The 25,186-nt window shown below is 45.6% G+C and overlaps 1 protein-coding gene across 1 annotated transcript in view; it reads left to right on the forward strand.

The window, feature by feature from the left end:
• Window positions 1-262: 262 nt before the first annotated feature.
• ccdc178 (coiled-coil domain containing 178) overlaps window positions 263-25,186 on the forward strand; it is a gene marked incomplete at both ends in the record, with an annotated part of 37,671 nt that continues 12,747 nt past the window's right edge. Inside the window, 6 exons of the mRNA XM_084327662.1 lie at window positions 263-320; window positions 1,971-2,101; window positions 3,079-3,280; window positions 3,582-3,760; window positions 4,860-5,002; window positions 23,168-23,321. Coding sequence (XP_084183788.1) covers window positions 263-320; window positions 1,971-2,101; window positions 3,079-3,280; window positions 3,582-3,760; window positions 4,860-5,002; window positions 23,168-23,321 — 867 coding nt within the window. The remainder of the gene's footprint in view (window positions 321-1,970; window positions 2,102-3,078; window positions 3,281-3,581; window positions 3,761-4,859; window positions 5,003-23,167; window positions 23,322-25,186) is intronic.

Genomic DNA, 25,186 nt, shown 5'->3' on the forward strand with positions numbered 1-25,186 from the left:
ATCATCGCAAGGGTGGGGGCTGGTGAAGAGTAGAGGAGAGTAGACAGGGAAAACACAGGAAAAATGTCCAGGGACAGGCGAATCCTCACACTTTGGGAAGTATTTTGACATGTACTGTTGTGTAAATAAAATGTTATTACCGGTATGTTAAAGTGCTCTCTCATTCCAGATTTGTTAGCGTCGCGAACAGTCCAATACACGAAATTTGTAATTTACAGGGATGTGGAGATTACCTTTCGAGCAAACCAGCAAAGTTACAACAATGCCTGACGTTGAACCCCTTAGATTTCCTTCAAGGGAAGGAGGACCTAATCAACAAGGTTAGATTAACAGTATGACGTGTGTGTGTGTGTGTGTGTGTGTGTGTGTGTGTGTGTGTGTGTGTGTGTGTGTGTGTGTGTGTGTGTGTGTGTGTGCGTGTGTGTGTGTGTGACTAATAACCATTAATATTTATGTGATTTGAGCTTTACTTGCAGTTGATGAGTCAGTAACTAGCAGTAGGCTATTAGTGCTTCAAGTTCACACTATTCATTTGTACTAGGCTAATATATTACTTTATGTTAATAGCTAGTATTGAATAGCCCCTTGTCATAATCATAATTAAATATTCACGATGACCATAAACTACAACTACAAGGGTTCAGTTATTTTGGTGGTAATGCTTTTTAAAATTGATTACTGGAGGTATCCATATCATATTTAATGTGCATAGGTTGTCTGTATCAATGAGAGGATAAACCTTTTTTTTATCATTCAATTGCACTTCTTTGCATCTCTATTATAGTATAGGCCTAAATACAGAGATGACTGAAGCTATCACAGGTGACTCTCTCTCACCCATTTGCAGACAATGTTCTTTTTGGACTTACTGTGACCTACAGGAATGTTGACAGACAAATACCCAACTGTGTGATACAGGACCCTAGTGTCTACATAAATGTCGCTTTGTACTGTAAATGTAATTCTTACATTTAGTACAAAATGTGTCCCATGGCCTACTGCTCACAAAATGGTAGGCTACCTGAATCCAAGTCTAACACATATTGTAAGACTTCCAGATATTGTGAATATTTTCATCCCAAATTCATGCATATTGTCAACAGGCAACAGCACTCTATTAATTATAGGCATACAAGATTGCATATACTGTAGGTGGGTTGACTAGGCTAACATTTATGGTAGCTCGCACAGTTCTCACAAACGCACACATCCTTTTCCCCCTTGGGCTACCAATATCAATTTACCTGTTGCTACCGGTATCTTGACCATTTGGATTGTATGCATGGTGTGTTGCTCTTTCTTTGGACTGACTACCTACCTGGCCCTTATCTGTGCACATTCCTACTTATGATGTATGGCATTGTTTGAAATCATGTGTTGGAAAATTAGTTAGCTAAGCATTATACTGTGTGGGGTACATTCCTTATTTTGACCATTGTCCTCATTGCAAAGCAGGAGTCCCAAGTTAGTGTTGGTGAAAAATGTCCAGAAGAGTGTGGGCAGGATGAATGGGTTCAGCCTTGAAGGTGCTGCTCACCTGCTTGCAGCCAGATGGCGTCCTTCCACCACTAAGCGTGTTGCCCTTGGGTTTGCCTTGGGAGCATTCATTGATACCTCCAATATGGTGAAAGGCTTGTGCAACAGACAGACAGCAATGGGGAACCAGAGAATCCCAAAACCATCTTTCAGTACCATATGAAATTAATTGATTGATTCCTTTTCCCAGTGCATGAAATGAAACAGGGAGAGTTAATGTTTCAAATCTGCTTCTTCGATATTCTTTCATTGAGTTGAAGGTATGCTATCACAATACTTCATTTGCACTATTATGGGGTGCATGTTATTATAGACAGGGGGTACAGGATCCTCCTCAAATCCCTGAAAATGAATTTCTTAAAAAAAATTAAGAAATAAAATAAATCTCCAGTTTGATTTCCAGTCGCCAACGCTTTCTATCTCTCATGATCAAGGAGATCTTCAAGCAGTCTGTCCCAGTAGACGTCGCAGTTGTGCCTTGGTTAACACTCCCTCACCGTGTGTCAACAAAGCTATTTGCCATATCCAAGAGCTGAAGAGGAAAGTGGAGAACTGGTGTCAACAGGTAAACTGTTGATGTCTGATGTGCCCGAGCGTGAGAGCGATTATAAGGCAAATTTCCTGATCGGAATGAAAATGTACTAATCTCACTGGAAAATATGTCAGGATACAGTTTTGTAAATACTTTGTCTTCTAATAGTCAGGAAATCGTCAGCCCCATGTGACTCATGAGAAGCAGCACAACAGCAAAACCTAGAGGTGAAGGTTTTTTCTTTTCCTGTTTTTCTTTTTATTATTATTAGTAGTAGTAGTAATAGTAGTAGTAGTATTACTTTATTTCTTTTGTTCATTTCCTACACAGTGGAATATACTGTACTATAGCCTATATCCTGACTTTCATTCCTTCACAGATTTCAACCCAGTGATTCAGACAATGATCCACTGATATCCACAGAGTTATACGTTGAAGCCATTGGACTTAAAATACAAGGTCAAATTATTATAATTTTAGTTTTATTGTCCATTTTGCACGTTTTCTTGTATACACTAGAATGCTAACACGTGTATACAGTCACCTCCTCACACACACACACACACACACACACACACACACACACACACACACACACACACACACACACGTATATAAAAAGTAAAGTGAAACCACAGAGAATACATTACCATTCCCTTTTAGAGGCTTGGGGTTTAACTGCCCTTGCTCAAGGGCAGTTAAACAACAGTGGTCACATAGATGGTGTACAAGCCTCCCCAAACAACAGTGGTCACATACTGCCCCCCCCCCCCTTCCTGTCTAATTGTATCTGCCTGTTGACCAATGAACTGATATTCTAATAGAATCTTGTATTCACGGCTACTAGAGAATATTACCACACTTTTTTTTTTATATTCACACTTTTAATTGAAGTTGCATATAGTATTTGTAGATACCAAAAGAGTTGTTATGAAAGCGAATCAGTTGCTCATGGTAATATAGCACAGTGGGGCTCCAGTTTTAAAAGTTGAAACTCCCGTCATCCAGAGAGTGGTCCGTCGTCCCCGCTGCGGAATGAGACAACAGATGTCCTCGTGGAGGTTATGTATCTCATAGAGCGTCTGGAGGCTGATCGCCAGGATGCAGAGGAGGCTCTTCAGACAGAGAAGAGGAGGAGGAGAACCTTGGAAAAAAAGGTTGACAGTATTTCAGTGTGGAAGCAACAGGAGTACCCCATTGTCATCCAGAAAGGTCAGTGCCAGAGAGATCTCTTGTCATTCACCCATTCCTGTATTGTGCACAGTGTCATGACCTCTCTGCAGTACCTTTCATCGAGGGCTGGCCAATACCGTACACCAATATTTATTGTATCGTCTACCTGTGGGATTGTATTGTGTCTTTTTATATACTGTATATATCATATATTGTCAATCGTGATTAATGATAAGAAAGCAAATAGATCTCTGAAATATTTGAGAATGTCAAACGAAAAGTTCAGTTTAATATCTTACACAAATCATGCAAATCATGACACAACTGTTCCTCTGTCTAGAGCATGAGGCCTGTAGCAGAGACATCACAGAACTAAAATGGCACCTGAAAACGAGAAGGGAGAAGCTCGACCAGGTGCAGGAGAAGGTGATGAACATGGAGATTCTCAACAAGCACTTGGATGAGGACATCGACTTTGCGAAAAAACAAGGCCCCCTTGTTAAGGACAAGCTGGAGTTAGCGAGGGACACCAAAAATCAACCAAACTGAAGTAGGTGCTAATGTCATTGATTCTTATAAGAAAGAGCGGTTCAAAACACCATGCCCGTGCTTTGAAATGAGGAAATGCTGGGGAACATGGTTTTGCAGGGGATTTGAATAACATGTGTGTTGATGTTCATACTGAATATTCTTTGAAACACCATTAAGACAAACCTTTAACAATCACCCATACCATACGATTCAAATGTTTCTCATTCTTTCAAAGGCCCATTATTAGATTATAATTTTCTTTTTAAATATATATATATAAAGTTGTTTGCTATGATAGATTATATATTGTGGTGTCAATTACCCCTGTTTTAGCAGAATTCCTTCACGCAAAATGAAAGACATGATTTGTCGAGAAAGGTGCACAAGAGGCTCTACAGTGTATAGTGCAGTCTCTTCATAAACCATTGTGGTTTTACCCTTTGAGAACGAGAGTTAGTGCATCCAACTCCAAATTGTGGCAGAGCTTGGCACTCTACATCATACAATTGCCATAGGGGTTACAAGGCTCTCCAACAGACTAGTTCCCTGCCTGCAGAATATTGCGTACTGCAACTAGAAATAAATAATCAGGCCACACCTTACAAAATGTAGATGCTTGAGAAGGAGAGGTATCTCCAATTTCATAGAATTAGGTTCTGTTCAGTTGTCAAAACGTTCATTTCAAAAGCACATACGTGTTTCAAAAGCACATACTGTTAATTGGTTGGTGTTGCAAAACACTGCAGTCAAAACACATGAATAACTTTTTATGTTGAGCATATCGACCAAAAAGAGTTCTAAATATAGGCACCAACACACAAGTTACGTTAACACACAACAATCAATGATCAATTTCATCTAATCTGGTGACACCATCACTGTAAGAGTTTTCACTCCCTTCAGTTGATGGTAGAGTAGTGGCCACCACCTTTTGGGATTCAAAACACTTGCTTTTCATATTGTAGGCTTAGACTAATAGAATGTGTATTGTTCATTAAATTGTTGACCATGCATGCACACAATGGTATATTATTTACAGAGGATATCTAAGGGAAATTTCTCCATGATTCTTTCCTGTTTGTGTCAGGCTGATAAAACATATGCAGAGAAAACAGTTCACCTCAAGGCCATTGAGGTGGAGTTGAAAAAGATGGAACTCAAAGCTGACATTGAAAGGGAATCCATGAAGAATGCAGTGAAGGGCAGAAAGAATCTGCTGGCCAACATAATGTAAGTACTGTAAGATTCTGATCAAACTGGCCAGTATCACGTCTTCGTCTGTTTGGCTCTCCATCCAATTCCTCTGCGTTGTGTACTTTTAATGGTCCTGACGTCTCCGATACTGGTAGATAAGATCCTTATCTTCCCCCATTAGTGCAATCCATAAACCATAATACTCCTCCACTTCCGTAAGAATTCGACACTTCGACAACGTGAGATACCTTGTGAGGAAAAGCGTTGTTTTATTTCTCTAAACAGAAACCTCATAATCAGATGTTATCAGATGTTATCAAATTGTATCGTCCTTGAAGAGTCTATTCTAATGATCTTTCGGTGTGTTCAGATTGTCCTTTTGTGATTCAGTCCAATAGTGTTCAGGCCTGTTCGTTAGCCTAAGACCATCCTCGTGGTAGCCGAAGCTACTGATGTCGTGGCATTCTTCCTCCCCCCCCCCCCCCCCCCCCCTCTCTCGTGATGAGAGGAGAGAAGGTCCTCTGTGTGATCTCAGTCCTACTCGCTCTCGGTCAGATTCTAGTCTGCCCTACCCGGAAACACCATTCGACTTATAGGTCTTCGTCGTAGCAACGACGGCCCCCCGCCCCTCTCCTGGTTGTCATGCGACGTGCTGTCATGACGACTGCTAACCTTTCACACCATTAAACGTTTCATCCACTGTTGCATTAAAGAGGTCACCCCTCTCCTCCTGCTCTGGGCCTACACTCTGTTATCTATGTTCTTACAAGGAATGTAAACATTCGGCTGGCTGCTAAACCTTCTGCAGTGATGGCTACTGCCTCTTCTTCTATCACCGTTTTCTAAAGCGAACCATGCACATTTCATTACCACCGTTTTTAGCTGTGGTCATCTCTCCCCAATCTATACATCACATACATTGAAAAAGCACCGTTTTCTCTCAATCCCCCCTTGATTCTTATCACCCCTTCAGAATCATAAATCATTATTTGGTTTTTCAATTAATTATGCCAAAAATAGCCTGTGGTTGAAGCAAACCAACCTCGTCTCTCGTGCACAAGAAACGAAGACGGCCCACGGTCAACCCAGTGATCCTGCTGCCTGATGTCTGTTTGCGCCCCCCTTCGTGCACAAAGGGAACCGAAACCGACCACCAAAACCAACAACATCCAACGACTCATAACCATTGGAGCCCCCCCTGTCTGCTCCCAATAATTATATCCTGTTGTTCTACTGTTCTCAGTTATATCTACCTTCTATATATATATATATATCCTTCTATACATATATCTTATATATGAATCCTCCATTTATATCTCATACTCCTAATCAATGAACACAGGACTTCTCGCTGTTGTCTCGTCTCTCGATCTCCTGATTGACTCTGAAAGGAAGTCCCTGTTTGTTCATGATTCACCGCCCGTGCTCTGTTGTTTCAAAACGCTCTCTAAACAGCATCTCCGCCGTGAAGGCCCCTCCGATGTCTGCCTCGTTCTCCCCTGGGCAACACCGCCTGCGACTGCTGGACTCCGCCTCGTCGGTCATCTCCGCCCTGTCGGTCATCTCCGCCCTGTCGGTCATCTTGGTTGAGGCTCATCTCCACCGCCGCCGTCTCCTCCCTCTCGTCGTGGATCATCTGTGTACCAGGCTGCTGTGCCTGGCCCCTGCGGCTTCCTCCTCCTCCAGTCTGTCTCCTGGTCATCTCCATCGCTGTCGGTGTCATTCCCCCCTTGAAAGCAGAAACACAACACCGGCAGTTTTTCTGTACACTCGACCCTGTGTTTTCTATTAGTCTACCGTGGCTTTGGGCCTGCAGCTCGTTCTCTATATATTTTTTTTTCCTCTGCAAGCCCCTGCCATGGCCACGCCCTTTCAGACTGTTGGACGGTGTGAGTGTCCTACAGCCCATGGCGCTATTTGTTCTCTATTAGTCCCCCACCTTCTCAACACCCATATCTAATCCTACAGGGCGGTTCCCTGTTTTGTTGTCTTCCGGCGTGACACCAGCAGCTAAACGATACCCACTCGGCGCTCTACGTTTGTCCCACGGGTGACCCCCAGCGCGCGCCAGTTCTTTCTGGTGACGTGTCCCCTCAAGACTCTGCCTATTTATTAGGTGTGAGAAGGCCCCACTGGAATTCAACCTCCCTCTTTATTCAATAATTAACCCATTCAAATAACTGCACCATCTTTCTGTGCAATTCTTATTTAATCAATTAATAATTAAACTTATTTAATTAACCTGTATATCGATCTTATTATTATGATAATAACATACAACCGAGCACACAACATAAGCCCTGTCCCCCTATCTTTTGGCATCCCACGCACTTGGTATCCTCACGCACGGACCCTCTTCCCGCCTCTTTGTGATAACCCAAAAACAGTGCAACAACCAAAAAACCCAGAATCAGTGCCTAAAACTATTTGCATCGCTCTAACATACAACAGAGCAGGTTGGTTCCCTGCTCCTAACTCACATACGTACTCGTACTATCATCTAACATACAACAGAGCTGTCCGTCGCCCTATACCCTACGGGGCTGTCTACCGTCGCCCTGGAGCTGTCACCGTTGCTCTATACCCTACGGGGCTGTCTACCATCGCCCTGGAGCTGTCACCGTCGCTCTATACCCTACGGGGCTGTCTACCATCGCCCTGGAGCTGTCACCGTCGCTCTATACCCTACGGGGCTGTCTACCATCGCCCTGGAGCTGTCACCGTCGCTCTATACCCTACGGGGCTGTCTACCATCGCCCTGGAGCTGTCCCGTCGCTCTATATACCCTACGGGGCTGTCTACCGTCGCCCTGGAGCTGTCCCGTCGCTCTATACCACACTTTGAGTTCCTTTACAAAGTTCTACATACACCACCGTGTATACACACAAGCAGTTGGTAATCTTGAAAAAATTAAACTCCTTAATTAACTTAAACTCTAAATATTCCCCTATGGGTAATGGAAACTCCCCAGCACTACCCCCCCTCCGCCACTAGGTGGCGACCTACTCCTCCTCCATGGTGTTTTAGTTGACGTGTCACTTCCTGGTTCTTTATCTGTTGTTATCTCCTCGTGGTGCTCACGGCCATTTTGACTCGCTCATAATGGCTACTCTCTCACAAACAAAACGAACGCTGCCCCTCCTTCCAAGGCCTAAAAACACTGCTGTTTTCCTCTCTTTCCTATCCATTATCAGGGGACGCTTTCTCAGACTAATACTCTTGCCTGATCGGACATAATACACACTGGTACAATCTCCTTTCGACTTTCCTTCTGTTATGAAAACAGTCCCGCCATAACAATTTTTCGATCTGATTCAAGCGCCCCCCCCCCCCTTTCCTCATCTCGCATTTACCCTCCTTAAACCAAAACTGTGCAGCCTGCCTCGTTTGCTTTTCATTCTCTGTAGATAACACCCTCGATTTCCACCATGGCTCTCTGCTCATATTATCACAGCTGGCATTCTCTGTGTCGAACTAGAAATGTTTACGTTTACGGATTCACTATCTGTTCGTTTTTATTTGGCGTTAAAATCAAAACAACCGTGTGCACAGTGAACTCACATTTTTGATCGGAGCGCTGTTTCCCCTACAGCGCTGGTTCGCCTCCTGACCGCTCGACTCGCCGCTCTCTCCCAGGGCTGACCGGCCTTGCTTCGATCATGATTCTCCCACACATTGATGACTGTTGTCCACTGTCGCCCCATTATTGAAAAAGTCTTTATCCGTTGTTCTTATCTCTTGCTTTCTGGCTGTCATCAACAACCAACTGTTCCCGTTGTTTTAATCTCTTGCAAATCCGGGTCCCAACGGCATCATCTGTAAGATTCTGATCAAACTGGCCAGTATCACGTCTTCGTCTGTTTGGCTCTCCATCCAATTCCTCTGCGTTGTGTACTTTTAATGGTCCTGACGTCTCCGATACTGGTAGATAAGATCCTTATCTTCCCCCATTAGTGCAATCCATAAACCATAATACTCCTCCACTTCCGTAAGAATTCGACACTTCGACAACGTGAGATACCTTGTGAGGAAAAGCGTTGTTTTATTTCTCTAAACAGAAACCTCATAATCAGATGTTATCAGATGTTATCAAATTGTATCGTCCTTGAAGAGTCTATTCTAATGATCTTTCGGTGTGTTCAGATTGTCCTTTTGTGATTCAGTCCAATAGTGTTCAGGCCTGTTCGTTAGCCTAAGACCATCCTCGTGGTAGCCGAAGCTACTGATGTCGTGGCATTCTTCCTCCCCCCCCCCCCCCCCCCCTCTCTCGTGATGAGAGGAGAGAAGGTCCTCTGTGTGATCTCAGTCCTACTCGCTCTCGGTCAGATTCTAGTCTGCCCTACCCGGAAACACCATTCGACTTATAGGTCTTCGTCGTAGCAACGACGGCCCCCCGCCCCTCTCCTGGTTGTCATGCGACGTGCTGTCATGACGACTGCTAACCTTTCACACCATTAAACGTTTCATCCACTGTTGCATTAAAGAGGTCACCCCTCTCCTCCTGCTCTGGGCCTACACTCTGTTATCTATGTTCTTACAAGGAATGTAAACATTCGGCTGGCTGCTAAACCTTCTGCAGTGATGGCTACTGCCTCTTCTTCTATCACCGTTTTCTAAAGCGAACCATGCACATTTCATTACCACCGTTTTTAGCTGTGGTCATCTCTCCCCAATCTATACATCACATACATTGAAAAAGCACCGTTTTCTCTCAGTACATAGTATGTAAGTCCGTAAGTCCGTAAGTCCTTGCCCCACAATGGTGGAACGAACTGACCACCACAGTTAGGACAGCCGAAACCCGTCCAATCTTTCACCGTTGACTAAAGACGCACTTCTTCAACCATTATCTGAAAAATATTGAATAAAAATCTAACCCTAACTAACCTTACTGTCATGCACTTCTCCTAATATACTAACCTACACTGTAGCACTCAACACTTTGATGAACATTGTTACTCAGCTGATAGAGTTGTGCCCTTCCTGATGACTTGTCATACAGAACTTGTAAGTTGCTTTGGATAAAAGCATCAGCTAAATGACTAAATGTAAATGTAAAATGTAATGCCCATTATAGACGGTTCCAACTTGATAACAAAAACAAGCATTCTAGAACAAAGTGCTGCTTCAAAATGCAAGACCTCATTCAAGGTAAAGGGCATGTGTGAACCACAGACAAAGCTAGGGGCAATCTTTTAATAACCTGTTCACTTTCCCATATGCTGTCTAGGGGTTGGGTTCATAACGTTTCTAATCACCATTTGTTTTCCCATACGGGCACGTTTTACACCTGGACACACGGTGTGGTTGTACTCACTCCCGGGCTTTGGGTGAAACTTGGCACATAGGCTGACAGCAGGCAGAGGACCTGAATCCTTGAATATATTTCAAATTGGTGAACGACAAGTATTTTATTGAAGTAATTGACACTGTATTTTGAAATCAATATTGAGGGTGAATGTTAGACCGTTTCAACACACAAGGGAGATACTACACAAAGTCTTAGCTAGACTCCGGTCATCTTTGGCACCAGTTTACAACATGGCAATGCCCAGGTGAACCTTGTATTGTAGTTGATATGCCTATGCATACAAAAGAAATCCAGTGAACATTGTGCTGTCAGAACAGTATTGTTTGTAGGTTAAGTATTTCATGTTCGCTATTGCCCATTTGGCCACTATCATCTTGTTATAAACCAGGAAATGGCCATGTGAACCGTGTATTATAAGTTGATAAATCTATGCACGAAAATTATTATGTTCTCAGCAAAATCTTGTAGTTACGAGAAGATTGCGTTTGCTAAGCGGTGTTGTTGTGTTTATAGATGATGTACCTCCACTGGCCAAACAAGATAGCTTGTCTAGGGAGGAAGAACATCACTCTCTCACTACACTATTCTACTGTATATGCCCACCGTCAGTCTCCTAACCAAGAGATTTAGAAGTAGAAGTAGAATTGGATGTATCAAATGATCAGATGATCCATTTTGGTTTATAAACCGAGACATTCCAGTGATGTAAATTGCTTCCTCTAGGGGTCATGAATATGCACAGCAAATTTTAAAAGATGCAAATGAAAGCTATTCGAGTTATTATGTTCATATGTAGGATCTGCCGTGGCGGCGGATGTAGACGCAGTGGTGGTCGGAGTGAATCCACAGTATCCCCGACACTGTCGTTTGGGGATATAATTAATGGTGATTGGAATCTTTTTGAATGCAACCAGTAGATGGTGATAGTTGCCACTTTCTCTCCTTATACTCTTACTATAGACCTGAGGAGTAGGGTTCCACTGTAGCCACTAGCCACCCAGTGAAGATCAAAGTATTACGTATTACGGCCAAACCGTATTGTGTAGGTTCATAATCTTTGACAGAGGCATAGATTGTTTCATTCTTTTAGTGTTACGGCCAATAAAGGTAAATGTTTTTACTTAATTTTCGTGAAAATGCATCTTATCGTAATGTACTCATTTTCCATGACAGCTACTACTACTGTACCCATAGTATACTGTGTGGTATACTACTATTTTCGACCAACGACAGCTACTTTGACGTTAGTATTCCTTCATCTCATTCACCGCCATCTTTGTTTTCATTGATTGATATTAACATTTATATCCAACACTTGAAAACTACAGCTTTGAAAAACAATCACAAGTTTGTAATTTTAATATTGTAACTGTTGTTTTGACTATTCCTGTTTTCATAATGTTGTCAGCTACGCAGCATTTGTTCGAGAATTTTATCCACTTTTTCTCCTCTTTTTCTATTTTTCTCCCATCCCAAATTCCATTGTGCCAATTCTCCCCTCCCCTGTCTTGAACGTTGCTCGCATACGCCCCCCACTGGCCGGTTGTAGGGAGGATAGAAGCCTTGCATCACGTGTCCCCTCCAATACACGAGGAGGCAGCCGGTCACATCTTTTCACCTGCCAGCGCGGACTCTCATTGGCGAGGTGTAACGTGTGGGAGGCTCACACTACCCCCGCCATTTCCTGTCTCTGCTGTGCAGGCATCCCCAACCGACCTGTAGGAGTCGCTGTCCACAACGTCCAGATTACTACACATCGACTTCCACCTGCTAACTCTGCCAATTGAGTTAGTATGACGGCTGGCCCAAGCCGGAGGCAACGCAGACAGCCGGAGTCGAACCCGGTGTCTCTTGCGTTGGTGACGAGCGCAATGTCCTCTGCACCACCCAGCCGCCTGTTCGAGAATGGTCTTGAAATGTAGTTCCTTATTTAGGTACAAAGTCTTGTAACTACCTTTTGTTTTTGTTACGAGTTGGGTAGGTGTGTTGGGCCCAGGTACAGTGCAGAACGGATACACGAGAGGCAGGTGTTGATTCTCAAACAAAGGATACTTCTTTATTGTTGATAAGACAGACACGCCAACAACGGCGTACAAACAAAAGAGGAGAATAGTTTTATCTCCAAAAAGAGGAAAAGCAAAGGGGAGAAATCAAGTCTCCAAAAAGCGCGGTACAGGAATATATGTCGACGACGATGCGCAATATACACATAGCGATAATAGATTACATAACATAACGGATTGACACAGCAATCAAAGCGACACGATAATAATGAGCAATAGCGAACAAACGTATCCTCCGTGACAAGGAGTGATAAGGCTTAAACAAGAATACATAGTACTACTCACGGCAAGGTTCAGTGATCGACTGACGATCTGAATAGTAACCAGGAAGCACATATAAAGCCAACTTAACTATACACACCAGGTACCAATGAGTGCAATCAGGGCAGATAGACAGGTAATTACCATTGGGCAACGCTAGGGCCTTTGCTCCCAGAGGAGAGCAAAACCCCAAACTTTACAGTTTTAGTTTTTTTCTATTTCAAAAAGCAAATCTCATTTTGTTATGCTCAACTCTGCTCCCGTCACATTTCAGACCAATTAAGAGTAAGTGGAACCTTGAGAAAAACCCTGTAGGCAACCAAGACCATAGGCAAAACTGGTTCTGAACCAGGTGGATCATAGAACTATAACCTAGTTATATGAGTACTGGCTGAGCGTCCCGCTCTTAAAGCCTATCGAGATACCCCTTATCTCCTGTACCTATTGTACTCCATCACGAAAAAAACGTGTACACCCACACCTGACCGGGTCCCGCCTCTATGGAGGCGCAGCCTATAAGACCGTAACCATGGTCACCAACACACCCTTCCTCGCCAAAATCCCGTTCCAGTAAAAGATCCCTCAAAAGGGAACTCAGGGCCGCTTAAGAGCGGGACGCTCAGCCAGTACTCATATAACTAGGTTATATACATAACCGTTATATATTCGTACTTGGCTTATCGCGTCCCGCTCTTAAAGCAAATCGAGATATGGGTTAAAGCGGACGCGAGGCCCGACAGATGTACCCCCTGAGGACCCGTAAGCCCACATCAAGGGGTTTGGGGAGCCCTGTCACCCCATCCTTCCTAATGAAGGGGGGGCGCAGTCAACTCCACCGGAGTGCGAGCAAGGAGGAACTAGAACCCCTTGAACACACAGCACAGGCGGAACCACGTGTGACCTAACACACTGTGGCCCATACCCACACACTCCTGCTACCCTACCAACGGACGGGAAGCAGGAAAGGCCACAGACCCCAGAACCGCCTGGGAGACAGAACCCCCGGTCATGTCCATGAGGTAAAACCTTACAAAGGGGCCCGGGGAGGACCATGAAGCTGCAGCACAGATGTCCTCCACCGAGGCCCCACCCAGCAGAGCGGCAGAGGCAGCCACCCCACGAGTGGAGTGCGCCCTGACGCCCCCAGGGGGATCCAGCCCGGCCAACGTGTAGCAGAGGGCAATGCCCTCGCACAACCAATGGGACAGGCGTTGTTCGATAGTGCCTTACCGGCCTGAGAACCACCGTGACAGACAAAAAGCTGATCGGTGACCCCGAGGTCCTGAGTACGGCTGAGGTAATTCCCAAGCACGGACCGGACATGACAGGTGAAGGCCCGCATCTAACTCACTAGCATGAGGAGGCGGATGAAAACGCCTGAACCACAATATCCCTGGAGCGGAAGAACTCCAGATATTTACAGGCACGAAGGCAGGATTAGGCCGCAGAGTGGCACCGCAATCGGAACGAAAGACAGGCACTCTGGTCGTACCGAGAGAGCACAAACCACACCCACGCGTTCAGCGGAGGTGACGGCCAGCAAGAACGCAGTCTTGAACGACAGCTGTTCCAACGACGCTTGCTCAAGAGGCTCAAACGGGGCCAAGGACAACCGACCGAGGACCAATTGAAGATCCCAACTCGGAGCCAAAGAGCGTTGCACCGGCTTAACGCGTCGAGCGCCAAGCAGGAAACGCTTCACAAGAGGGTGGCTGAACAAGACATCCCCCTCAAATCCCTCATGATAGGAGGATATAGCTGCTGCATATACCCTCACCGTCGAAGCCGACAGTCTATCAAGGAGAGACTGGAGGTAACTAAGGACAGCATCCAGGGGGCAGGAGACCTTTTAGGGTCCCGGCCCCCTGCCTTACACCACACTTGGAACATACGCCATCTGCCCGCGTAAAGCGTGACAGTGGAGGGAGCATGCGCATTCCGGATGGTATCAACCACAGAAGGGTCCATCCTCTCCAAACTACCAGTAGCCGGATCAGGACCGGGAACCACACAGCTGCGCCCCGGTCCGGCGCCATCAGGATCAAGAACCTGCGCTCCTCAACGTACCCGTCCCAACAACTGACCTAACAGATGTATGGGGAAGAATCCCAGGCGGCACGGCATCGGTCCCAGACCTGCCTGGCTATGTCCAGACGTAATCCCCACCCGTCAGGATGAGGACCGCCCCGCGACAGTACACCTGTACCCACATTCACCCTGCCGGGGATGTGGGGAGCCCTCAGGCCGCGCAGATGGAGGACGCCCATAGCCAGCCGCCTGCCGCCTGGTGCAGACGGGGGGAGCGTACTCTTCCCTGTCTGTCGATATACGACATTGACGTCGTATTGTCCGTCCTGATCAACACCGTTTGAGGACCAGAAGGACCGCTTTCAATACCAACACATTGAACGTAGCGTAGACCGGGCAGCATGGTTTGCCAGCTGCCCCCTACTGCGTTGGCCCGACGCATCACCAGCGAGGGAGGCGTCGGTGAAAAACGTGACGTGAGACAGCGCCGTAACCGTCCTAGGACGGAACCTCCCGAGCGTGTTGACAACACGCTCTGAGAGGGATGCCCATAGCCCTCCAACCGTTGACTGGCAAGAGGAGTACTCTACTTCCAGTCTACAGCAAACCCCAGGTTGGTAGGGACCTGCCTGGTACGAGACCTGACGATCCACCTTGACCGCGAAGGACCAGAACGTCGTCAGGGCAGAATACACTCCGTAACCCCTGACGACGTAGAGGCCCCAGTGCGGCCTCCACGCACTTGGTGAAGATGTGGGGAGCAAGAGAAAACCGAACGGCAGCCTCTGGTACTCATACGCTAACCCTGCAAAGGAAGCGTAGGTAAGCCCTAGGATGGAAGATCGGAGATGCGCATACGCATCCTACAGGTCTATGGAGGAGAACCAGACCCCCACCTGACAGTGTTCAACAGGTAGGAGACGATCCAAAAAATGCTGAACCTTCCCATGGGACAGGTCCAGCCTGGGTCTGACCCCCCCCCCCCCCCCCGATTCCTCAGGCACCAGAGAACACCGGGAGGAGAACGCCACGACGATGGCTTGCTTCGTCCACAGAGATTGGATCTCGTTGACCAGAGCTGTCACTGCTGGAGACCCTGACAATAGGGTCTGTACCAAACCCGAAAACGGGTGGGGTTGTGTAAACACAAGTCCCCGCCACAGCGCTCTCTCCATCCACCTCGACATATGGTACTGCCGTAGTCATATGTGATGACACTCCCAACGCACCCGCCGCCATGTGGCGCAGGTCCGCCAGGAACTGTAGATAGTTGGCCCGGTCCCACCCGCTGTGCGTAGCCAACCCTGTGCGAGCAGAGCGTTCCGTGTCGGGACATCTCGCACCCAAGGGAGGACCCCGACAGAAAGGGCCGGTTTGATATGGGGGGCTTTCTAGGTGAAAAAAGCCCCCCCACTGAACACCCCTTCAGAACATGCTGAGGAGTTGTTCTGCAGCCGGACATGCAAGGTGTGAGGACCCCATGGGTTCCTACACACCGTAGCCCTGCAGTGATATTACTACCACCCAAATCACGCGTGCCTGCGAGACCACTGCCAATCTTTCAGGAGTGGGAGGCACCAACATGATACCTGGCCTGGCGAAGGCGAGGCCGGGGAAGCCCGCACTGTGTGCCTCAAAAGGTTTCGAGCCCCCCTGCTGACAACACTTATAGTTGACAGACGTAACACCATGACAGCACAACATTCTCACGGACAGACCCAGGCTCAGCCATCAACTGGGTGTCAGCCCCTGTTCCTATGAGAAGCGAAAAGTGGGGCCGCCCGCGCTTCAACGAAGGCACGCGGCCCGCAGCCAAAGGAAACAATCAGAGCCCACTTTTTCCGCTGGTGTTGGGGGAGGGAGTGATCGGAGAGCGGGCTGCTCGCGGCAGAACGGTGACGGCTTGTTGTTCAAGCCGAACCCATCCAACATGGCCGATCCCTCGGCCGCCAAGGCTGTCGGCCTTGTGGACACCTGTCGATTTAACGCCCAGGATACCTCTGGCGGGGGAAAAACATGGCCGCCTGTCAAGGACCTCGTCATCGCCGCTGACGAGGCCGTGCTCTCTCTTCTTCTGGCTGCGCGGTGTGAGGCGGTGTGGGGCCTAGGACAATACCGCCCGCGCTCCAGCAGAAGATCAAAATCCCCTGCGGAGAGGGGAACCCTGAGCGGTTATAGCTTGCGGCTAGGTCAAAGCTAATAACGTCAACAACCTCGCGCGATGTGTCGACGTCGGCTGGCCCTCAAGGCCCTGCCACCAGACACAATCTTTTTGATAGAAAAAACAGCAATTCGAACACAGTTCTAATCGCTGCCAATTCCATACCGTGGCGGTACAGGCTTTAGCAGCCCACCAGCCACTCGCCAGGCCGACCCACCCATGGCGTCGGCCGGGCGGGGCACTGTTTCAATATGTCAAAAGCAAAGGACTGATGTTAACACGGAGCACCATTGGTGGTTGCAAACAGCAACCTCCACTGTGGTGTGCACCATGAAGGGGTTAAATGAATAAAAGAACTAAACCACAAAATACTGTAGAATGAGCAAGCCCATATACACAACGTTAAGGGGAGGCGGACCAGAGCGAACTAGTCCTGCATTAATTAAAAATATTCACAACAGCACACCAGCCCCAGCTTAGCCCATTTACCCAAAAGGTAAACAAAGCCCCCCCCCCGCACTACTCCCCCAATAGACACCGATTGACCGTCAGCATGAATGGTTAAGAGGAGAGAAAGCTAGGCGGTTAGGTGGCCGAGCGGAGATTGCGTTCGTCACCAGCCCCGGAGCTGTGAGCTGGATTCGCCTGTTCGAATCTAGCTCACAGCTCCGGGGTTGTCACCAGCTTGGCTGGCCGTCTGCACTAATACAATTGGCTGTATTAGAGGGTGGGAGAAGCTGGCGGGGTGGGTCCGGGTCGTTGTAAACAGCGACTCCTACAGTTCGGTCGGGGCGCCTGCTAAGCGCGGATAGGACTCGAGGGGGATAGTGTGGTCCTCCCACACGCTACGCCCTCTCGATGAGAATCCGCGCTGCCAGGTGAAAAGAAGCGGTGATTGGCTGGACGTGTGTCGGAGGAAGCACGTGGTAGCCTCCACTCTCCCAGATGATCTGACTGTGGGGGGTAAGTGCGCAGCGACCAGGAAGGGACTGGGAATTGGCATACGACTAACATTGGGATGGGAGAAAATCGGAGGAAAAATGGAGGGGGAAAAAGACCAATAAAAAAAAAAAAAAAGAGGAGAGAAAGCTGTAGCATAGACAGACCTTCCCATAGCAGAGTGACAGAACAAAACAGTAGCCCACTACACTACTAGCATAGCGTTCAACGCTACTATGGACAGAAACAGTCAGCTGAGCCCCAACACGGGCCGCCGTTACGTCCCATCCTGCAGTAGTATAGCTCTACTGCTACCCGCCGAGCCTCAAGCATCGGCTCCCAGGTGGGAATACCGTTCAACAACCCCCGCCGGGACACAGAGGTAACGTTACCTGGCTAGGCTACATAGCCACGGCCTACCCTGTTGTCAACCCATTTACCCGTAAAAAGGTAAATAGGACTCAGCAAAACCCCCACATCAGCTACCGACTGACCTTCATTGATGAACCGGGCAAGAGGAGGGAAAAGTGACGACATCCCACGGCGGAGACATTAGAACAGCATAGCAGTAGTGTTAGCATGTAGCAGTAGTGTTAGCATGTAGCATTAGCGTTAGCATGTAGCATTAGCATTAGTTGTTTAACAGCACGCCCAGGACCGTTTGGAAACCGTTCACTGCAGTGAAACGTTCACCAAACCATCCCGCCCCCGGCGCCGACACACAACATGGTTGTGTAACAAAACAAACCAGCATTACTAACACTAATACCCATGCCTGAAGACACAGGGCCTACCTGGGTACAAGCTGGCCCGATAGCCAACCTTGCACAGCTGATCCTTGGTCTGCTGCCATCAGACGAGGAACATCAACACAAGCCCGACGTGTCGCTGAAACATGCTTCGAAGATGCCAGGGGCAAGCAACCTCCGGTAAGCTTTCAACATTACGCAATTCCTCCAATCTTTTCATACTACTAGTTACATAAGGTGCACTGCATCCAATATGATGGAACGAAAATAGAGGAATGGTGTGTTGGTGACCATGGTTACGGTCTTATAGGCTGCGCCTCCATAGAGGCGGGACCCGGTCAGGTGTGGGTGTACACGTTTTTTTCGTGATGGAGTACAATAAGTACAGGAGATAAGGGGTATCTCGATAGGCTTTAAGAGCGGGACGCGATAAGCCAAGTACGAATATATAACAACTACCTATGTACGACAGCCCAGGTCTATACATACTAATATCACTGTGGTAATTTTGAAAAGGGAAATCTGTAACACTAAAGATAGCGGCAAGAATGAAACTATAATTATATAATAATTAAATGTGATTTATGTTGAGTAAATGTATAATTTACTGCGTTTTGAGGTTAAATGTGAGTTTTAAAGATTAACAATGATTTCTGCCAAAAGGCTGGGGACCGTGCGGTGAGTGGTTGCCATGGTAACTAAGGACTCTATGGCAGAAAGCGATGGATGGTGCATGCGTAGAAGCTGGTCTAAGTGGAAAAAAGGCATTCAAAGAGATAGGGGTCAGTTAGTCTCGTTAGCCCCCATTATCAAGATGGCCACAGAGTGAAGCGACTTCTATTTAGACAGACTTTGTTTACCATGATGTTGGTGCTACTGCCTGTGACCACAGCATTAGCAGTGCCTACATCCCACAGTATAACACTCTTGTATATTAGCTATTGCTGAAATCCTTAATAGTAATTGAAACAAAGGGATAGCACCTTCAAAGAAAGCCAAAATATGAGATATGGGTAATTTTTCATTGTCAAATTGATTGATGGAGAAAGCCAATGGGTCTCATTCTCCAATAATTTCCAAAGACTTCTCTTAGGGAAACCATCTTGGAACCGACTGAGACAGAATCGACGACAAGTTCACTCTGGTTCCCCAACGCGTGGGGAAGATGTCTTAAGTGGCTCAAACGATCACAGCTGTGATACCGGCGTTGAGGAATGTCACCATTCTGAAACGTGAACGCGCGTCCCCGTCCAGGTCATTTGCATACAAACCACGCCTCCGAAGCTCCTTATAAGGCAGCCAATAGGGCAGTGTGCAAATGAAATCGCAAAGTCAATAGTTAGACACACCTGTCCAGCTCATTAGATGATGCAGCCGTGTGAAAATGGTGGCCGATATGCAGAAGCGCTTTGCGACCAATCAAAATGAGATTAGATGAATGTATTATCATCATATATAATACAGCTTGCGCCTGCACACACACACACACACACACACACACACACACGCACACGCACACGCGCGCAGTACTGTATAGCCTACATGCGTAATGATAATGAATGAACACAGTATAGGCTTATATTATTCTAATGACTGTATGGACTGTATGTAGTACAGTCCACCATGCAGTCCGCTGATGGTACACCCAAACTCTGGCGGCCTTATGTGTACTGTACTTACTGTACGTATAGGGCAGAGCATATATATAGTATCTACTAAATCCTAATGAAACAAGTAATTAGAATAATATAAGCCTACTGTTCATTCATTAGACACGCAGGCTATACTGTGTGCGTGTGTGTGGCGCACACAACAAGACTTATGGAATATTACTGCAGTCTATTTCCATGCGATTAGCTTTAGTTCTTATTTATTTATTTATCCACTGTCATTTGCAGTGTTGGTGTAGTAGGCTACATAGTGTATTTCAGTATCTGTTTTATTGATTAATGATATATTTGAAGGAATGCAGGTTATAGCTATATCAAACACATCTGTCCCATTGTCCCAATCAATGGGATAGATTGCATGTTGGCTATAACCTGCATTCTTTCAAATGTATAATGAATCAATAAAATAGATATGTAACAAATAAGAAATACAAATTCCACAGAAGGCATTAAATAATTATTATTTTCAATCATTTCACAATAATTGCATAATTGTGTTGGAATATCTGAGTAATTATACATTTGTCCAAAATAGCTGGTTCAGATATGGTTAATCCAGCTGCCCTGTGATCAGATTAATCCATATTATTTATTTTTCCGACATCAAATGCGGAATTTTTTATCGTACAAATATTGTCATATTTATTGAAATTATGATTAATTAATTAATTCCAAGGAGGCCTGTAGGGTTGACATGAAGGAATCACTATGATTCCTCCCAAATAAAGCCATTAAGAACACGGAGCACACAGTCTGTCAAGTTAAGTGTGCTCCTCAGCACTCGTAAATCCTGCTCTCAGCCACGGCCGAATCCAATCTTAGGGACGTTTGGAGAATCTCTCTACCGGCCCTAATATGTCTCAAATCAGCCTGAGAACACATTTTATTTATTTTTTTAATCCTCTCTTTCTCCGATTTTTCTCTGTTTTCTCCCCGTCCCAATTTAGTCGTTGTGCCAATTACCCCCTCCCCTACATGGTTGTTGTGTGCATGTTCTCCTACTGGTCGGTACAAGGGAACCCTGAAGTCATCCGCACGCTTCCTCCGACACGCGCTGCGACAGCCAGTGACTCTTTTTTCCCCTGGCAGTGAGGACTCTCATTGGTGAACTGTGTAACGCGTGGGAGGGCACGCTGCCTTCATCAAGTCCTGCCTCCGCTGAGCAAGCGCCCAGACCTGACCTGTAGGCGTCGCTGTCCACAACGCCAGATTCCCACCCATGACTTGCCCTCCCCCTAACCCAGCCAAACGGGTTAGTATAGCGATCAGCCCAAGCCTCAAGCAATGCTGACTCCGGGAGTCGAGACCGCAGCCTCTTGCATTGGTGTGAGAACAAATTTCTTGTCATAAATCCGTTGGAGAATGAGACCCAATGACTGCAAGAGTGTGATGATTTCATGTTTTAGATGCACTTTGACGCCATAAAAAGTCGTACTTGTAAAAAATTAAATGAATGGAGAAAACATTTATTGTGAGGGGAAAAAACAAGACTTAAATAAGAGTTTCAGTAACCACCATACTAGCCCCGGCAATACTGAGTAATGCTTGAGTGTTTAAAGCTGCAATCATTCTTTTCTGACCACTAGAGGGCCGCAAGTCACCATCAGTCACCATCAAAATGAAAGCCTTGTCAGTATAACATAAATGTTGTTGTAACTAAGAGATTTGCTGAAAAAAGAATAGTTTTTGTGCATGGATTACAAGATTACAAGAAGAAAACTACTTCACCTACAAACACAATACTGTTCTGACAGTACAAAATGTATGTAGTTAAGGGGGGACATTTTATAGGTTTATAAAACAGGTGGAGCTAAAGCACACGCCGGGTTTTGTCAACAAAGAGAAGAAATGATGGAATAACAACAGACTGACCGCTGGTAGCGCAGGGTTGTTTGCGTAGGACACCATGACTCAATGAGAAGTTTTGAAAATGTAAAAAATACTGGCAGTTATTGTCAATGGCCACCGCAGTTGTCACAGAGCAGGTTAGAGCAGAGACATGGCAGATTAATCAATAATCAGTATCAATAATGAATGAAAGCAGCTTATTTAGCTAAATCTATGTAATATATTCTCAGACATGCACCACAAGACTGTAGGACATATTTATATGCATTTGACCCCGATTGTTTACTGTTATTATACATTTTTGTATTTAACCTTTATTTAACCAGGCAGGTAATTTAAGGGCAAATTCTTATTTACAATGTAAATAAGTGGATCACCCACCCTCTTGTAAGGTGCCCACAGCAGCCCCTAAAGGGGAATCAATGTAGCCACTTCCTAAGACGCAACCTTGTGACGTCATCAGGTTTCATTGACAATGAATGGGAGACTGATTTTGTAGACCCATATAATGTTTGTTAGAATGTTTATACCCAAATACGTTCTCGCTACTATAAATTCTATAGTAGGGTTCTTGCTTCTGAAATGTAAAATGTACCAGTATTCTCGGAACATTCCCCTGGGTGCTCTCAGTGTCATCCATACCATATTTCCCAATTCATTGTATATGGAGCAGCTTCAGACTTTATACTGTACCTGATGATATCGCAAGTTTCAGTTTTAGCCCTTGATATTTCACTTCGTTTACATGCTTTGTTTTGGTCTGATTTGTGGGTTAGAGTTGAGTGGAGATAGTGGCAGGGTTGCTATTGCTGGCCACACATCAGTCTCTGCCAAGAGAGGTCTGGAGAAATTCACAGTATAATGAGTTACTAAACTCCAACCCAAACATCAGACCAAAACAGAAGAATGTAAACAAAGCGCAATACCAAGCAGCAGGGCTCTTTTGCCTAGAGGTCACTGTTTCACGGCATTTACAGATTCTACCTTTAATTGAGGATTAAGTAAGAGGGTTGAGGGACTTTTGAGGGATCCATACATACACATTCTGCACAAATAATCTTAGAGGCATAATGTGTCAATGACAGTTTCCAAGTCAAGGCTTGGAATTAAGAATTATTTTCAACTCACCAACTTGATCGCTTAAAAACATTTGTTTGTTTGCCCTCTGCAGAGAAGAGCTAAATCAGTTGACGGCACATGGGGAGGCTCAGTGTGTTAAAGTGAAGGATGCAGAACAAGTGATTGCTCTTAAGGAGGAACAGTGTGTATCCATGTCACAGTGTATTCCTGAGATGGAGGAGCGGGAGTCCACTATGAGCGACCGGGTAACTGATACACTGTGCTGCGTACGCTTCAACACACACAGAAGGTAGGCTTTATGTACAACAGCACTGGCCTGTTCACCTTCACGGCTTTCATTACAGGAAATGAAATTGAAGATTGGAATCGAGGAAGGATTCCAAAACATGAATAAAATAAAACAGCAAATAAACAAGCTACAGGAATATATTCAGCAAACTGTAAGTCATCTCGTGTCACAAAAAAGATTTTAATTTCTGTTGCTCTTTTTTTCCGGACACTTGATTATTTCCCCCCATGTGATCTCTAGAGCAGTGGTTCTCAAACTGTGGTACGTGTACCACTAGTGGTACTTGGTGGTACTGCTGGTGGTACTTGAATTTTTTTTTATAAAAAAAAAAATATATATATATATATATATATATATATATATATATATATATATATATATATATATATATATATATATATATATATATTTTTTTTTTTTTTTTTTTTTTTTTTTTTTATTTATTTTTTTTTTGCAGTCAGGCCACTGAACTTAGAAGCAGGCCAGGCCAGTGTTTCTAGTTGTGGTGGCGCGATAGTTAGATAACCTAAGTGGGGAACAACCAGGAGATCAATGTGACAGAGAGTAATGCAGTCTAAACAGTCATACATCTTTTATTCAACTTCAGCCCTGATCATAACCATTTTTATTTTTAGATTTTTTGTAATGTCAGATAAAAAATTAATTACTCCCACTTTTCTGAAAAGAGTTGTTAAATCTGACATTACAAAAAATCCATCAAAATCTGTGTTGTTGCTAATCATTGACACATGCCTAGCCTGTAATAATCCCCCCCAAAAAATTTACTTTGCATTTGATATATTGAAAATATTTTACTTTGTGTTTTTTTTTTTTACAATAATTTGTGGTGCCATCACAAACACTGGAATTTAAAGGGTAAAAATATGCCATATACCAGAATGCAGGAAATTAAGTCTTAATAATTCCTGGTGGGGGACCCCCACTTAGAAAGTGGCCTGACTGGGACTATATTTCACACTATATTTCCCAGCCTGAATTATTTCCCCAGTCCGGCCCTGCTTATGTGAGTTGTCAATGGACAACAACATGGTGTGTGTGTGTGTGAGAATGAAGGACAATTGCTTGCTGTGTGAGAGAGAGAGAGAGAGAGAGAGAATTAAGTACATTTGCTGAAATACAGTTGTTCTTAATTTTCTCACTTGCTATGTGAGAATGTTAGTTATTATGTTCTCAATGCCCCTTGCATTGTATGAGTTGTGTGGAAGAGTTTGCTAGTTCTAGTGCTACCCCTTTGTACATTGTGGCTGTGTCTGACAAAAGTTAACAATAAATAATGGTATTAGGAATACATTTGCCTCCTGCGTGAACTCTGCATAGCTGAATATACTGTATTTTAATGTCGGCCATATGGTGGTACTTGGAGAGCCAGTTACGTTCTCAGGTGGTACTTGGTGTAAAAAGTTTGAGAACCACTGCTCTAGAGACAGGACGGGGAAGCAGAGGTGACACACTTAGTAGACACTCTGAGTACAAAACACGAAACCCTCACGACGCTCCAGGAGGAAAACAAAGACTATGAACAGGAAATGCATTGCCCTTTGCTACACGTTGGCTGGACAGGTCCCCCCTGGGGGTGTCAGGGCGCACTCCACTCGCCTTGTTAGGGGGGGCCTCGGTGGAGGACATCTGTGCTGCGGCCTCCTGGTCCTCCCCGGGTCCCTTCGTTAAGTTTTACCTCATGGACATGACTGGGGGTTCTGTCTCCCAGGCGGTTCTGAGGTCTGGGACCTCCCCTGCGTCCCGCCAGTTGGTAGGCTAGCAGGGGTGTGTGGGTGTGTGCCACGGGGTGCTGTGTCACAC

The sequence above is a fragment of the Notolepis coatsorum genome (genome assembly GCF_963971535.1).
Source record: "Notolepis coatsorum genome assembly, chromosome: 13".
Classification (NCBI taxonomy): Eukaryota; Metazoa; Chordata; class Actinopteri; order Aulopiformes; family Paralepididae; genus Notolepis; species Notolepis coatsorum.